The sequence below is a fragment of the Trichosurus vulpecula genome, chromosome 6 (assembly GCF_011100635.1).
Source record: "Trichosurus vulpecula isolate mTriVul1 chromosome 6, mTriVul1.pri, whole genome shotgun sequence".
Taxonomy (NCBI): domain Eukaryota; kingdom Metazoa; phylum Chordata; class Mammalia; order Diprotodontia; family Phalangeridae; genus Trichosurus; species Trichosurus vulpecula.
This window is the reverse complement of record NC_050578.1, coordinates 262,899,044-262,917,825: the sequence shown is the minus strand read 5'-3', so window position 1 is coordinate 262,917,825 and position 18,782 is coordinate 262,899,044. Positions and strand designations below refer to the sequence as shown.

General features: G+C 33.6%; 1 protein-coding gene across 1 annotated transcript; it reads left to right on the top strand.

Moving 5' to 3' along the window:
- Positions 1-8,527: 8,527 nt before the first annotated feature.
- On the top strand, positions 8,528-9,451 carry LOC118855043 (olfactory receptor 10AG1-like). The gene has a single exon (XM_036765174.1). It carries the CDS (start codon positions 8,528-8,530, stop codon positions 9,449-9,451), a length of 924 nt encoding a protein of 307 aa, XP_036621069.1.
- The last annotated feature ends 9,331 nt before the right edge of the window (positions 9,452-18,782 follow it).

Below are 18,782 nucleotides of genomic sequence, written 5' to 3'. Positions count from 1 at the left end.
TGATTCATACTAGAAAACAATTATAATGAAAAAACTGTCAAACTGATAAGATCAAGCATTTCCAATTCAAGAGAGCATCTCTCGAATATATTGAAGTTACGTTCTTTGAACTCTGCTTAGCATTTGAAAAATCTTTTTTTTTTACCTTAAATGAAATCTATTTTCAACTGACAACTTTACTGTGGGGCTATCATTTGTAATCATATCATGTTATTTGTAGCTTAGAGACTTAATTTTTCACTAATTAAGTCTACTTTTTAAAAAAAATGAAATGGTCATTTTTTTAATCATAAACTTGGGTTAAGTTTGGGGAAAAATAAATGTGTAGCCCCTTTTAAATCCTGACCCCAAGAGGCCAAGTTGTAATTTTGATTTTTTTTTTGTTGCTTTTAACTAGAAGATATTGCTGTACATATGTTTTCACATGCCTTAAAATACCAAACCAATAAGTTATAAAAAATTCTGAAAATGCATGATTTTAATGCAATAGCATTTGTCAGTTAGTAGTAAGAAGCTGACTACAAAAATGGAAATTGTAGTTTCATGATAAAAACATTCTGTGCAAATTCTCAGAAATAAGTCATGGGAATGAGTATCCAGTAAGATAGTTGCTAGAACAATGATCTTATCACTTGTATAATGCAAATTCACACTTATCCAGGCTAGAAGGGCCCTAACTCTGTCTATTTCGTTCTATACCTGAACATGAATCTCTTTTAAAACACTTGTGGCAAGTAGTCATCCCGCCATTGACTAAAGGCCTCCATGGAGCATTACCTCGCTGCCTCTCAGGACAGTCCATTGCACTTCTGAATAACATCTGTTATCAAGCAATTTTCCTCCCACCAACCAAAATCTGGCCTTTTGTAGATGTTACCCCTTGCTCATTGTTTTGCACTATGGAAAAAAAGTTTATATTTATTTTATTTTTCACATGTTGTCAATTAAAATACAAATAGTCATCATTTTTGACAAATATTTTCTAGGACATTTTTGTCAAATTAAAATTGTAAAGAACAATCTCAAAGGTACTTATAATAATGATTTTCCCATAGATGTTTCATTGCCTAAGATTTTTCTTGAAAAAAGGACATCCACATATCTTCTAACCACAGTACTACTAATGAGATTATAATTTGTTTATTCCTGGATAATATAATTTATATTGTGGTAGATTCCTTGGTTATCATATCACATTTGTTTAATTTGATGCTACAGGTCAATAAATGAAAAACAAACATTTTCTCTCAGTGTACTACTATGCAGCAACATTTCAAATCTCTGTTTCTATAAAACTGATGTTCTAAGTTAAAGTATACAATTTTATACTTTTGCTCTATTGAATATTATCTTATGAGGGAATTGTTATAGGTTGATAAAGTTATATATAACCTAAGGCTCAGTTCTTCTTTGCTTATACCAAACACATCAAGACTTTAAAAAAATCAGTGTCAGAAAGATAATTAAAAGAAAAATAACAAAAAAAAGCAATCTCAATTAATTTCCCAAATGTTAGTGGCTTTATGTATTAGAGTGTGAGCTTCCCAAGGGTAGGAACTACTTTGTTTGTTGTATTTGCATACACAGAAGTTAAGCAAAATTAGATGATGGAATGGATAGAATGCAGGGCTTAGAGACTGGGATACCTTAGTTCAAATCCGGCCTCAGACACTTACTAGTTGTGTGACTTTGGACAAGTGACTTTTTTGCCTCAATTTCTTCATCTGTAAAATGAGTCAGAGAAGAATACAGTAACCACTTTTGTATCTTTTCTAAGAAAACCGCAAATATGGTCATGAATAGTCAGACATGACTAAACAACAGCACAGAGTGCTTAACATAGTGTTTGGTAAATATATTGGCTTAAGAGAGAGTTTTTCATTCATCATTTACTCATTCATTCACTTCAGTTTTATTGGACTCCTGATCTACCCTGAAATTGTTTCATTCTTTGGAAACTTCTCAAGTATATTCCATATTTTTAACTGACACACAGGACAGGTAAGAGTTAAGTATATATTCCTTGGTCTGAACAGCCACTTTCAGAAAATTTCTCAATCATATTCCCAAAAAACCAACCAATCACTATTCACCCACCCCAACAACAAGAACTTTTCCCCCATTTTGGGGGGTTCATCAATCCATTTATTTTTCCCACCCTCTATGTTTGTTGTTGCCATCAATGAATAAAGAAGCATTTATTAATTTCTCACTATGTGCTGGTCCCTGGCAGAATACAAATAATTCAGACCAAACAAACAAAAATGAGAACTGGTCCTTACATTTAACAAGATTACAATAAAGGAACTTATAATAGTATAGCATATGCTCAGGAACTATTCAACCACAGTAATCTTGCACTATATTATACTAAGTCCTCAGATCACAGATACTATACCTCCCCTCTAGATTCTACTTGTGTACTTAACACATTTAGTTTGTGAATGTCTAATATTATAAATGATAAGCCTTACCAGTATGTTTCCTCTGTGATTTACCATTAGACAGGCAGGCTTAATTAACTATAAAATTAATTTAAAAAGTAGTTTGTCATAGTGAGTTAGCAGTTAGAGGGATCTCAAAAGACTCCAAGTGGAAGCACTTGAGTTGAAACTTGAAGAAAACCATGGATTCTAAGAGTCAGAAATGGGGAGGGAGTTCATACCAATTGTGGGCAGAATCAGCATAGGGCAGAAGACTCATAGGTACATGATGAAGCATTGTGTCTGCAAAACAATATCAATACCTATACTGGTGTTTTCCATAATTTAAAGATTTAACTTTTGACATTCTATTTGAACATATTACCAAATCTCCATTATTCTCAATAGTGACCTTTTCACATACTTTTCTGCTTCATCATGTCCAAGGGAAGCCTCTATTTCACTTCAGTGACAAATTGGTGTGGTTACTACTTATCATCTTTATCAATATGATTCTATGACCTCTAACATAAGGAATTTTTTAAAAAAATTACTTTCTCACAATTTCTGACCTCCCACTCTTCTATAAAGACAGATCTAAGACCTAGAACATTGCTTTACAAAAGAAGTCATTAAAATTATAAAATGAACACATAGATACTTCAATTGAACCTACTTAATTTTTGTTGACACATATTAATACTGTACTATGCATTTTAGGCTTGTCAGTTAGGTTTAGGTTTTTTTTTTTAATTTAGCAAAATACTTATTTTAGCAATTTCTATCTTGAAAAGTCAAACCTCATATAGTCCCTCTATATCCCTGAACATTTTTTCTCACAGTATAATTTGAGTTGACATAGAAATTTTGAACAATGAGGTCATGATAAAATATGGATTTGGCCTAACAGTTTCCTTTAATGAATAGAAAAAATAGTCACATAGTTTCAAAAATTTAATTACTGCTTTGATAGGAAGGGAATTTGATTTTTTTTTCCTTAGAAAAAAGTGAATTAATCTAACCATGTGATTAATACCCCAAATTAGTAAGAATATGGAAAGTAGGTACTGACCCAGGTTGTTCATGACTCTTATTCCTTCAAGAAATAGGAAAATCAGTAGTGAAGATGTGATATGTTATTCTAAATTTGGTTGTGACCATTAATCTGTTTCAGACATGTCTCCTAATATTTTGAGTAAAATTCAAAATGAATTCTTTATTATGGCTCCATATGATTACAGACCCATTCAAATCATTAAACTGACTTCTTTGCCACCAAATCATGCATATCTGGGTTTGTCAAAACACTAAATTACTATGATCATTTCTTACCATCTATTATGTACCTAATCTATTCTATTTATCAACCACTCTATTTCTTAGTTAGCATCAAATTGTTTTCACAATTACTGCTTAATAACATAGTTCAAAGTCAGATACTTCTAGGTTGCCTTCCTTCATTTTTTTTCATTGATTCCCTTAATATTATTGATGTTTTGTTTTTCCAAATGAATTTTGTTATTATTTTTCTAGCTGTATAAAATAATTCTTTGGTAGTTTGATTTTTACTCTCTTTAATAAAATGTATTTGTTCGTCCTCTGACCCTTTGAGTTCTTGAACTTTCATATATTTTCTTTTTATAATTTTTCTTACAGGGGGTTTGTTATATCATTTTCTATCTTGTGGCTATACTCCACAAAGGCACAGAGAAGAACTTGTCAAATAGGTCATAAGTACATAACATCCTTATGTTTCACATCACACACACAAATCATCATCATCATCATAAAATATTTTTTTAAATAGAGCCTACTAAATGAGGGACTTGAAGAGGGCAGATTCTAGATGGATTTAAAGAAGAATGTCTAGAAATCAAGAAATACTTTTGCAAGCTCAATCCAAAGACCTTGCTAAAGAAGCCCTGGATTAGATCCGGGGGAAATGGAAGGAAAGAACATTTTCACAGGGATAGTCCAAGGACTTACTCAAGGTCTATAGCTGTTGTCTCTGAGCACACCAAAGAGAAGCTTCCTTTGACTTTTATAATCTGAGGAAAATTCATAGGTACATCTATGCAGCATCATATTAGCCCACCTTTCCTCCTAAATTAAGCCCAAACTAGTTCTAATCCCCTTCAAGATGGCCTATAGCCTTTCCTTGAAATTCTCTTCCATTCAACAACTCTATTGACTCATCTCCCTTTCTGGAAACCATCTCTAAGATCCATTTCTGGAAATCTTCTTCCTGGAAACATTAATTTTTTTCTAAACAGTATCTTCAATTAAAAAAATGAGAATTCCTCAACAGGTTTATGATGCTTAAATATTTGCATAAGGACAATCCCTCTTCCTATCCTACAACCCAGGACAATAATAAATAACTTTACCAAAATGATTCAAGTAAGACTGTGTGTTCTGTGAATACAAGTGGAATAAGGGAGGCCTCAAGGAATCCTGTCTCTGACATCTGTAGCTATACACGTAAGTTATATTGCTTCCCAAAATTGGCACTGCTGGCCCAACTATTGCTCAGAATTCAATTAAACCCTGATGTATAAAGCTTGATAAATAGAATCCTCCTGGGAAAGCAACATTGCCACAACTTAGTCTAAGTCTGAGTCACTTTAGTATCCCTATCTTCTATGTCTTGTGTCCCAAGTTCATAACACTCAAAAAATCATGGCTTATTGAATTGGGAGTTGAAAAGGGCCACTTAGGTCATTCATTTGAAAACCCTCACTTCAGAGAGAGCAAATTAAGTCTGCAAAGGTGGGGAGGGGAATCATTTGACAGGCTGGTAGGGACCATTAATATCAGAGCCTGGATTTATACTGAAGTACTCTTCATTACAAACTCTGAAATCTTACACTTTGACACATGTCCTTTTATCATTTGTCATATTTCTCTTCAACCTCTTGTGTTCTTGCCACAAAACCTAATTTCTGAACTGATGCCCCTGCCAGCAACCTAGTGTAATTCACTTTGTATCAATTGCCCTCGAGTATCTATCACTTTCCAAGGATGATCGTAGATCCTGTGTCACATTGAGACACACTATACAGACAGAAAATGTAGGTCACAGAAGTGGAGATATGGAACAGGGTGATTCATTATTGCTATTATCAATAATAATACCTAATATACTTGACTTTATAAAGTAATTGAGCATAAATAAACTTGATCATATAATCACAGATTTCATTGTTATCATGTTACAGAAGAGGGAATAGTGACTACTCTTTAGCATGTGTCCCCTTCCACAAAATGGTGGTAAATTCTGTGGTAAAGCCAAGACTACAGTCATGGTCCCTTGACTCTAAACTCAGTCCTCTTTCCATTACCCCACTATGCTTCCTCACTCTATTTTTAGTCTCTCATATTATTGGTGCCCTAGACTTGGTGGCAGAAGACATATTTTCACATGTTTTTTCTTTGAAAATTGACATGGGAGAAGATCTGCCCCTATGGAGATAAGTAGGGCAGTAACCTTGTTGTATTTAAAGATCTCTATTTTGATCTCAGAGGCTATTCACTTTTGCAAGGTTTGATGAAGTATGATTGAAGGAATATAGAGCAAAGGAAGTTTTAAAGTTTAATGAAGGGCACTGCATTGCAGCGAAAAAAATCAATGATGTGGGAGTCATCAGGGCATTGGGTTTGAATTACAATTCTGAAAATTGATAGTTATCTCAGTCAAGTCTTTTAATTTACTAATAACTGGACTTCAGAGGAATCATTGATTTCATTGATCTGAAGGTTTCTCATCTGCAAAATCAAGATGATGATATTTGGAGGTCTTAAATCAATGGGGCTATAATGAAACAGATGAATTCATTTCTGTAAAAAGTATTGCAAACCTTTAAGTGTTAGGTGAATTTATTTTTATATTTACATTTTACCTTCAGTAAGTTCATCAGTGCAGGAAGCACCTGGATATAATTCTATCCCATCAAAGAAAAGTAAGTATTAATTAATTAATGACATTAATTTCAACTTCTGTAAATTGAGGTATATTTGTGAGTAGATGACATCTAAGTTCTCTGTTAGATTAAGCCTTATTATATTATTCCCATGTTATCTGGATATATTTTCATAAAAGTATCTCCTAACAATCAAAACATCTGCCCTCATTTAGATGAAAATTGTAGTTTTCAAGTTAGAAACATCGCAAATTAAGGGAAAAGTATGACTAAGAAAGAACTTGGAAAATTATAAGCATTTTAGCAATGAAGAAATTGTGTGGTAATATTCATGTCAGTAGAAAAGTCATACCACAAGGTGTAAATGACAGATAAGGAAGCAAAATGACAGTTATTAGTCCTTGAAATAGAAGTAATGCAGTGTGTTGGATAGATAATCAATCTCAGATTGAAGACTGGGCTCAAGTTCACTCATCTTACAAAAACTCATTCTTTTACCTGGGAAAACTTAGCTGGTCACTTAGGATTCCCATGCATCTCTAAGAATGAAATTGTAGATCTTCATTGGAGTAGGGGAGCTTTCTATCTTGGAGGTGGTTACACTACAGAAATTGCAAGTCTGTGTCCTTCCCTCACCCCCACCCTTTTGAAAATATTTAAATAATTTCATTTCCTGATAATGGAAAAACATGCAACTGAAACTAAATGAAGTGATTGAGGAAGGCATTGAATTAACTGTGGGAAACCAGTCATATTTCCTTCTTGTTGTACATCTCTTCCAGGCAAAGAGGAAAAACAATATTTTTATGTGTAGTTTTACTATGCTCTTTTACATTCTAATTCTGAGCATATTAAGTTATTGATGAGAGAGAGAGACAGAGAGACAGAGGAAGAGAGGGAGAGGGAGAGAGATAAAGAGAGAGAGAGAGAGAGAGAGAGAGAGAGAGAGAGAGAGAGAGAGAGAGAGATGATTCCCGAGTATTTTAACCTCGTTTCTTCTCTCTCCTCTCAACTACACAGTTTTAACTCTTTATAACTTTTTGGGAACATTACAAATTTGAATTTGAGGTTTTCCAAATAATTTGTCTAATTGCATTTTTGGGAAGTATCAGATGCCATGTATCTATGGGGAGAGCCCACATTTGGTCTTCTGGTAAGATGATCCTATGTGAATAGCATGCAATGTTCTAAAGTTCAGAAAGATCTAAACCTACTGGGAAAAGCAAAAAGATAAGTAGATTAAAAATAATGTTGAAAGAAGATTAGGAAGGACTATGTATAGAACGGCTGATATAATTGGATAAGAATATGTTAAACCATGAGAGAGAGAGAGAGAGAGAGAGAGAGAGAGAGAGAGATTGCATAACTCATTCATGCTTATTTGTTTCTATTTTTTTTCTGTCAAGGTGACATACTCTGGACTAAGGATGAAGGAACATCTATGTATCTTAAGGTCATTGAAGATTTGAGTTTATCTACATTTTGGAGGTGGTAGTGACTATAGACAAACCATAAATATCAGCGAAGAATGGAATGATACCTGGAAAAGACCGTAAGACCAAGCCAGTGGAACTAGTGCAAGGCCATCACAGCCTTAGTGAATTAGAGTTAAAAAATTCCCCCTTTGTGTATTCTATAATTACACATATTTTCTACGTATATGTTTATGTCTCTGTCCTTGTGTCCTCCTTTTCTGTTCACTTACTGCATGGTGATCAGTGTACTTGAGGGATCACATGTCCCAAGTCAATGGAGAAGATATTTTATACAAAATGTGCGAATAGTTCATTTCCAAAGTAAGTACCTTTAGAGCTCATTTGATCCTCTGGCTGAAAATTAAACACCTCATTAAGGGCTATTAAGTTGTTATATTTTCTAATTGTCAAAATAAAGTGCAATAAAGGTGGGAAAATGTGCTCTCTGGGGAACGTTTCTTATAAATTGGAAGGATAGAGCTTGCCTCTAAGCTTCTGTTCTTAAAACCTATATTGCCAGAGCTGAAGAAAAGCTGAAAATACTTAATACTAGAGCCAGAGTGTAGCCTTAAACATGGAATGTTAGATCTACAAGGACTTAAAAAGTCATATGATTCAACATCATCATTTAAAAATCAGACACTCTGTGAATGAAAGTGACTCTCCTGTCTTGAATTGACTTGTTCTGCAATGAAATATATGATACAATATGGAAGGAACAAATGTCACTTTGATGGTAGAGTTTATTCTCCTTGGATTTTCTGATCTTCCCAACCTACAAAGGTTTCTATTTGGAATTTTCTTAGTCGTCTATTTGAGTATCCTGTTAGGAAATGGCCTCATCATTATGATAACCAAAACAGATGTATCTCTCCAAACACCTATGTATTATTTCCTTGGAAATTTTTCTTTCTTGGAAATGTGTTATGCATCAGTCACTGTTCCAAGAATGCTGACAGACCTTTGGACCCACAATGGGAATATTTCTCTGTGGGCCTGTGCTACACAGCTTTGCTTTTTTCTTGTTCTTGGAGTTACAGAGTGTTTTCTGCTAGCTGTGATGGCATATGACCGTTATGTGGCCATCTGTAAGCCTCTGTACTATTTTCTCATCATGAAACATGATGTATGTATTAGACTTGTGGTTTGTTCCTGGATCGTTGGAATCCCAGTTGTGATAGGACTGACATACCAGATTTTCTCTATGCCCTTTTGTGATTCTACAAAGCTAAATAATATTTTTTGTGATATTTACCCAGTCCTTCAGGTGGCTTGTGGAGACACATCTATAAATAAACTTTCTGTTAATGCTGATGTTATACTTTTTGGTATGATCCCCTTCATATTAATACTCAATTCCTATATCAGAATCATCACTACTATCATGAAGTTGCCATCAGCCACAGGAAGGTCTAAAGCTTTCTCAACATGTTCCTCCCACCTCATAGTCATCAGTTTATTCTTTGTAACTGCGATCATGACACACTTGCAAACAAAGGCCAGCCATTCAGCAATAACTGAGAGGGTGCTCTCCCTTTTGTATACAACTATGACCCCATTAGTTAACCCTATTATCTACAGCCTGAGGAATAAAGATGTCATTGTGGCATTGAGAAAATTATTACCTACATGAATATGGTGATAAAGAGAATAGTTGAACTTAGTAAGCCACAATCCCTTTTCATTTTGTTTGCATTATCTGCAGAAATCTACTTCTGATCCTTGCACCTTCCAATGCTCTGTCCTTTTGAATAAAAGTCCAAAGAATATACTTTTCCTATTCCTAGCATAATTGAAATTGTGTCTATATGTCAACAGAGGTCAAATATATTCTTTATTTAAATTTCTGACTTTAGGTAATTGACTGCACACAATTTGAGTTAGAAAACCAATGCTATTACCTGAATAATCCACAATAAAATCGATTATCATTTGCAACCTCTTCAAAACAGATGCTATCTGGAGATAATTATTAGAGAAACCATATAAGTGCTTAAAATCATTCACTTTATATTGATAGACCCTATTTAAAAATTTAAGAACTTGTCATATTTTAAATGATTGCTAGTTTTAACTGTCCCAATCAATTTTTGTAGCATGCATTGCATTGCTATCATCTCCTCATAATTTGTAGTCAATAATTTGTAGTCAATAATTTGACAGCTAACCAGAGAGATGAAAAAGTAGGGGACTGAATTTTGCTTGTTCTTTTAGAAACACAGGGAATTGGATACTTTTTCGTCACTTCCATTTACAAGCGTGGAACAACACAACTGCTAGGTTTGGCCTAACATTTTTGCAATTTTCTATCCTTCCTCTTGAGTAGTATCAGTTATTGACAGGTATCACTAAAGCAATGCCTGATTAAAGTATGAGCTTCATTCAGGAAAGACTTATAGTGAGGGTATGTCCTCTAACAGATGTTAAATTTAAATTTTCTTTAAATTTTAGAGATTCATATGAGATTATATAATTTTTCAAGAATATTTGATTGTTTAACTTCTAAAGACTTAAGTCAGCAAAATTAAAGAGTAATAGCTAAAGACGTTCCTGAAGGAAGGTGTCTTTACAAGTTGCCCAATCAACATCTTTTATTTATGAATAGTATCATATTTCTTATTTATCCAGAATATGCATTTATTAAGTTTTTCTTCCTTCCTTCCTTTCTCCCTCTCTACCTTCATTCCTCTCATTTTCCCTTTCTTTTCCTTTCCTTTTTCTTCCTTCCCTCTTACCCTCCTTCCCCCTTTTTTCTTTCTTCCTTTCTTTCCTTCCTTCATTCTTTCTTTCTTTCTTTCTTCCTTCCTTCCTTCCTTTCTTTCTTTCTTCATTGCTTCTTTCCTTCCTTTACCTCTTTCTTTCTTTCTTTCTTTCTTTCTTTCTTTCTTTCTTTCTTTCTTTCTTCACGTCTGGAAGACAAGTAGGTGGGAGGGGAAATATATATTTGTTAATTAAAATTAAATAATAAAAAATACAAAATGTGCTATAGTGTAAAAAGATTTTATTCTCTTTCTTGGTTTAATGTCACTGTGTTAAATCATAACAATAGTGCAATATATTACATCTGGATCTTTTTTTTCTCCCAATGAATTAGTATCTAGTATTCATACTTCCCCTCTCATGTTTTACTGGGAATTTCATTTTATGGACAGACATTGACATCTTTACATATCCCCTATGGGATTTTTTCTGTATTCATTTGTTTTTCAAGTTCTAGTCTTCAAATAGTTTATTTTTGAAATCTTTGTCATCCTTTCTGTCGCTTGTTCCAGTTTTGTTTCACATGTGAGAACTTCCTTCACTTTAATGACTACTTTTTTCAAAGTAATGAGTTGGTTTTCTAAAACCTACTATGTATCATATAGACTGTCTGCACCTCTCACACTTTTCAATTAACATTAATCCCAGCTTTTCACTTTCACAGAATCTTGACACACTCCTAAGTCCATAAATTGTAAGCCTATCCTTTCTTGCCCCCTCTGACTCAAATGTTTGGCAAGTGGTTGGACATGTTCCTTACTATCCACTACCACTTCCAGGCAATTTTTCTAATTGTTCTCTGCTCCTCCCAAAAGAAAACGAACAAACAACAACAAAATAACTATCCTTTTTGTTGTTCTTCCAGTCTATTTCTGTTCTTTACTCCTCATTCTTTTGACTGAGTTATTACCTCTAAGATTACTAAACCAAACATTCTCACCAGGCCTGACAGTATTTGTGAGCATCCTCCTTAACTATTTACTTTTTCATCATCTTTATAGTATTCTATTATAGAACAAGATAATATCCAAATAGGATAAAATTGTTGAGAAATTAGAGCTTTCAATTCAGAATTAATGAAGACAAACAATAGGATATAATGTTTAAGTACACAATGAATGATCTCTCCAGAAGATTAGAGTTTTATAATTCAAGAAATCAACACATCCAGTGACTAAAATAGTACAAATGGAATGGAAGCCACGGTATAATTGCAAATGAATGTTGTAAACCTAAAAGTACGTATTAGGGCCCCCAAAAATATAGGAAAAGACTCTTCCCCTGACTCATTTACATCAATCAGGAGAGGGAAGTCCACAAGAGTAGAATACTGAATGATGTCAGATTTTCCATAGCATTTATTAGTTTATTTTTTTACTCTCTCGGGCCATGTCTGTATGTTTTTGTCTTCTATTTGTCTGCTTGTCTCTTTATGTCTCTCTGTCTCTGTCTCTATCCCTTTCCCCCATTTAAAATTCTTCATTATAAGGAATAGCTGCTCTCTGAGATGGGGATTAGGAAGGAGGCCAAGAGAAATATAGGTAATACAAGAACAACAAAGATCAGTAAAATGTGTTTTTTATTTTTAAAGGAGAGACTTTGAATTTGAACAACAATCATTTTGTAATTGATAGAGAATTGGTCCTGGATGCAGAAAGATATGGGTTCAAATATTGTCTCAGACATGAACTAGCTAACTAGTTGGATGATAGCGAGCATGATATGTAATATTCTTTTGATGTTCCTCAGTTCCCTAATCTGTAAGACGATGTTGGATCTGATTTCCTTAAAGTAACTTTTTATCCCTAGATTGTCAATCTCATGATCCACCTGAATCCTAAATAAAGCAAATTCTTCACTCTTGAATGGTGATTACATGTTTTGGTATAATTCTCAAGGATAAAATCATTTGAGTGCATCAAACAAAACTGAACTATCTAGCATTTTGAAGTGGGCAGAGGAAGAAGGGATTCTGGCTCTATGGTAGCTCATTTCTTTGGACTGAAATTGAATATAATATATTATATTATTTACATAGAGACCTACTATTTCCTTTCCTTATAATTCAATACCAGTTACACTGGTATCCCCATAATCACTCTCACCACCTCATTCATTGTGCCAAGATTAATCTGCTCATATGCCTTTGGACTTTAGAGCCAGAAGTGAACATTTAGTATACATGCCACCTATTCTTTGTCTGAACCCACTTGTAGTTTCAGAGAGATGCAGACTGAGGGCAAAAATTCTCTGACATCATGAAAGTAATAAAGTCATCTGGGACTTCATATTGCCTTCTGAAACTTGATCAAAGTATTTTTCATATCATCTATAATGGGATTTTTGACTATATATAAAAATTCCATCATACAACTATGCTTAATCCAACATAGGACAAAGATCACAGGGTATTAAAAGGCATTATGGGTAATTAAAATGGAAATAATCATTCGATCTTACTTTTATCAACATTGGCAAATAGCATGAAAATAAAATGTTACATAACCCTTAAAGAATGCTTTACTTGCAACAATGTTGTGAGACATGGATTACAGGAACCATATTCAATGCTTTATAGGGAAAACAAAACTTTAATGAGGTGTTTTGATTTGGTAATCATTAAAGTGCTATTAAATGGCAGAGACAAGGATGCAATCATGGTACTCTGATTTTAAACTCAGAGTTCTTTCCACTATCCCATTCTGCCTCATTACTATGTGCTAACTGCTCTGGATTTATAAATAGATAGCTAATTAAAAATAAACAAGTGACCTGGGGAGAAAAGGTATTCCCATAGAACACAATGAGGCAGGACCCCTTTCTATTTAAAAAAAAAACTCTGGCTGCTTTGAGGTCAGAAGCCTTTTTTGATAAGAATATTGGTCCCTATTATATGAGCCAGCTCTGATTCTTGCAGGTATTTAGTGGAAAGACAAATAATGCTGAACTTTGAACTCAGGTGCTCGACTTAGGAGTTATAGGACCTGTGTTAAAATGTCTTCTCTGATTTGTACTATCTGCATATTTTTGATACATTATTTAATTAACCTGGCCTTTTATTATTATGCTTTACATCTATGAAAGGAAGTGATTAGAGTGAATTACATTGGAGTTCCACTCCAATCATCTCTAAATTTATTATCTCAAGAGCAAGAGAGGTTCGGTGGGAAGAGGGTTGAGTTCACATTACAGAGAACACTGGGTATCCAATTTCACTCATGACACTTAGCAGCAGGGTAAGCTTGAATAAATCAATAAATGATTAAATTAATTGAATGCTAAGCATGCATGAGCTTCAGATTTCTCATATTCAAAATGATGGCAATCATAATTAATGTGGTACTTATCAAACAGGAGTTTTGCAATTCTAATTATCTAATGTGTATATAGGATTCTTCCACCTAAAATATCATGCTAATATTATTTATTACAGGTTTACATCATTTACAATGCAGTCATAAAAGAAAGAAGAATCTAAATCTGATTTTCCCACATACCAGAAAGGTAAAGGGGGACTTTTAATGGTTCATTTACTCTGATTTTAGGGATGATTAAGTATTCTTTAGATGAATGAGGAAGCATGGAATAGAGGAAGAAATTTAACTCTGTAATCATAATATCTGGGTTCAAATCCTCTTACTAGGTACATCTATGGGAAGTTTAGCAAGTCACTTAACTTCATGGCATCTTAATTACTTGACCTATAAAATGAAGGAATTATTCTAGAGGGCCTCTTATGTTGCTTGAGCTCTGCTCCCTATGGTTTCTAATTTCACCATTTGCTTTACACTCGTATGATCCTTCTCAGGAATCAAAATTTCAGTAAATAGAATGGTTACATAAAAATAAATTTTTAATGGGAATCTCATCTTCAAGATGACATATGGCACTTGTTAGTTTTAGATATGAATCTTAACCATCTCATATGAGAACATAGCAAGTTAAGCAATTTGCAAATCATAAGGCTTTTCCCTAATGCAAAGAATTGTACTGTTGCTATTCATATTAATTAGAGCTTATAGTTAATGATCAAATACATTATATTGGGACATTCACAATGGGTACAAAAGCTAAGAGGACATAATTTATTTATATATTTTTTTATTTGGATGTGACTGGAGAAAATGCCAATTAAAATTAAATTGATCTACACTAAACTCAGGAATATTTAGTTTTTTTAATTTATCATTTTTCAGATGAACAAGTTAATACCACATTCATTATCTTTATTTAAAAAATATTTCAGTGGTTAGATCACCTTCTTGCTGCAGATACAATCACAAGGATAGGATAAGACTTGAAAGGTTTAAGATTAAAGACCATCTGTATTCAGATGTCAAAAAATAAACTATAAGAAAATAAGTCCAAAGTTTTTTCTTGTGGTTCAGAGTCTCTAGGTAAAGTTCATTGTCACTGAATTTGATTTCCTTTGAAAATTAGAGCCAAAGGGTCAGAGAAGTGCCTTGGACATGAATTCTCCTTCCATGTTGACCTCTGCCAATGAAGATGGACACACACACACACATACACACCATTTCCTGAATATATACATCAGCTATCATCTAAAAATTTTTAAATACAATTTATTTTATGTGGGAATTATGATTATTTTAACTTTTATAGATGTCTTTCAGTTATTATACCACTTATGCTTCCATGTATAACATCCCTGTTAGGTCTGCTTTGATGAAAACTTTTGTTGTAACAAATAAAAACTTAAGCAAAATTGATTGACAAAATAATATTATATACAACACATTCTGCTCCTCTCTACAGAGAAAATAAAATATGTTAAATGTGTTTTAGAGAGTCTTCAAGACAATAACTTGCTATGCTTAATTAAATTTTCTTCTGTCTCCTTAAATTAGCAGTACTCTTCTCAAGTCTTTCTTAGTTCCTCATATTCCTTCTTCATCAAAGCACAGCACTTACAATCACGTTTCAAAAATTGTTTAATTTTTAGATGGGTTCTAAATTTTGAATGAAAAAAGTTCTATAAATGTTACCATTCATTTTGGACCTTTATTTCTGAGTGAACTCTCCCAAGTATTTGCACCGTTTGGGGAAATAGGTAATCCAAATCCTGCACAAGGCAAGAATCATGAAATAGGTATGATGGAGAACTTTAATTATCTGGAAAACTCATACAAGTCTCTTTTTGCCAAATAAGAACAATAAATAAATCTTAATAAACTTTGTGAGATGGATATTATTATTGTATTTTTTACATGAAGTGACAGGATAAGAATATTAAAATACATAGAATATTAATAATCAAGTAAATGGAAGAGGCAGGATATAAACCCATATATTCTTGACTCCAGTCCTAGCTTTCTACTGATTTTTCATTTATTCTTTTTATTTAGTTTTTATTTATTTGTCTTTTTCTAGATCTGCTTGGTAAAAGTAAAAATCAAGGATGGGATAAGACTCAATTCAGGTGAGGAACTGATTGATAAAACGACAGATTTGGCAGATTCACTCAACTAATATTTTATTTCTGTTTTCTCTGCCAAAGAAAATTATGTTTGAATTGTAAAAGACAAAATATTTGAGACACATAATATGTTGATACCTATCATAAGTAAGAAGAAAATAAGAAAAGCAGTTAGGTCTTCTTGTGTTCAAGTCACTTGGACCAGGTGAACTACATCCCTTGGAACTGCAAAAATTGCTGTCATGTTTGGTTGCTGACGCGCTATTCAAATCATTGAGAAAATGAGAATGATACACTATGGTCGGAGAAGAACAAATGTTGTTATGAATTTTCAAGGGGAAAGAGAATGAATTATTTGAACCATGGGCACAATAATTTGACTTGGATTCCTGATAACTCCCTATAAAACATCATTAAATAAATGCTTAGAAAATAGTGAATAGCGAGTATCTAGAAGAGCAAAATATAATTACAAAGAGCCAGCATGACTTCATCAAACAAGGTTGTATGGCTACAACTCAATTTCCTTTTCTACAAACAGATGTTAAACAGATATTAGGAGGGTATTGTAGATATAATTTAACTAGGTTTTATAAAGGTAATTATAAAAATGTTTGATAAACCTTCATGCTCTTTGAATGCTTGTGAGTCTGTGTGCATGTAAAAAAAAAAACATTATGTGTATGCAATAATCAAGGACTAAAGAAGTCAATGATTAAATTCTAAATGCACGGAATCTAAAATTTTACTCTAGGAATTCAGGCATTGCAGATACTAATTTAAGCTGTGTTGGTTGAGGAAAGGGGCACATAGAGAGGAAATTTGAAGTGGGAAAGACAGATTTTTGAGAAGCTGAGAACAATAGGGAAATTTCTCCAGCCAGAAATCACACATTGTCCTATAATAAAAAGTTGAAAAGCCCAAAGCTCATAAGGATAGTGATTAATCAGCCAAGTACAGTTTTCCCTTTCACATTATGACTCTCCTTATCAGTTTTTTTTTATATATATTCCAGGTCAGCACAAGAAATTAAATGGGTATCTGTGGGGAGTTTCGAAAAAGCCACAGACAGCACATGAAGGCCAGCAGACAACACAGAAAAGGTTTAGAAATGCATACATGTATAAATATGTGTGTATTGCAAATCATAAACTCAAATTTTACAATAAGGTAGTGTAAAAATGCCATAAAATAAAAAGAAAAAATCAGACTTCTTCTCTGGTATGAAGGGAAGGCCAAAACATTTATACAGATTTTCCAGTTCATGTGGGTGCCAGCCCCTAAACGCCATGTGTGGAATGGATAACTGTAATTACTTTCACAATTTATCCAGACCTAATCTTTACAAAAAGAGCAGATGGCTCACCAGATAGAGCACTGCATCTTGAATCAGTATGCTCTGAGTTTAATTTCAGCCTCAGACACTTCCTACCTATGTGATCCTAAGCAAGGCCAAAATGGCTCCACTGAAACCACTAAAGAAGGAAATGCCAAAGCACTCTAGTATCTTTGCCAAGAAAACCCCAAATGGAGTTACAAAGGGTCACACATGACTGAAAATGACTAAGAAACACCAATTCTTTACAAAATATGTGGTGCCTCCTCTCAAGACATTACATTTTAAATGAATAAGCCGTAAATGTCATTTAATTCTGGTCCAAATTTTTGAAGTTTGAGCTGGTTTGTCAACTTTATTATGTCTGATTTTTTGCTCTGTATTTAAAGCCAGTGTTCTCCAATCATATTCCATATTTTTTAAAGCAAAAGTAAAATACAGATCATGTATCATTGATATTAATAATGGAACTTAAAACTTAGGCCATGAAATGTTAGAGTTGGATAGGAGTTTAAAGTTTACACCATAGAATATCAGAGTTGAATATGACCTATGCCAAATGTCAGAGATGGTTAGGTGTTAAAAACATAAACCATCATATTAAAAAAAATGTAACTCATGAGCAATGTAACTCATTACTGTAATGTAATCCTCATCTTACAGAGTAGGAGACAGTCCTTACAATGGGAAGTAGATTATCTACACTGGATTAAGTATTTCCAGAGAAGAAATCCATGGAAATAATGGCAGAAGCAAATCTAAGCCATGTGAAGGAATTTATTCTTTTGGGATTCTCTGACTTACCCAATCTCCAAGATACTCTGTTTGGTATTTTCTTATACATTTACATAAATATGCTGATTGGAAATGGCGTCATTATTGTAATTACAAATTCTGATGCAGCTCTACGAACCCCCATGTACTTTTTTCTTGGAAATTTTGCCTTCTTGGAAATCTGCTACACATCAGTCACTCTTCCTAGAATGCTTTCAGATATTTGGACTCAGAACAAAAGTATTTCTTTGTTGGCCTGTGCTGCTCAACTTTGCTTCCTTCTTATTCTGGTAGTCACTGAGAGTCTTCTCTTGACTGTGATGGCATTTGACCGGTATGTGGCCATATGTAAGCCACTCTATTATACTCTTATTATGAACCACAAGGTGTGTATCCAGCTAGTGGTTGCCTCCTGGATCACTGGAGTACCTATCCTGATAGGATAGACATTCCAGGTATTCTCATTACACTTCTGTAATTCTATTATACTTAATCATATTTTCTGTGACATGCCACCATTAATGAAGTTAGCCCGTGGGGACAAATCTTGGAATGAAGTCTTGGTCTATGCAGTGGTTGCCTTATTTGATTTTATTCCCTTCCTGCTGATACTTTACTCCTATATCAGAATCATCATTACCATTCAAAAGCTTCCAT

Coding starts and splice junctions, on each gene's coding strand:
- LOC118855043 (XM_036765174.1), top strand. CDS start 8,528: ATGGAAGGAACAAATGTCACTTTGATGGTAGAGTTTATTCTCCTTGGA.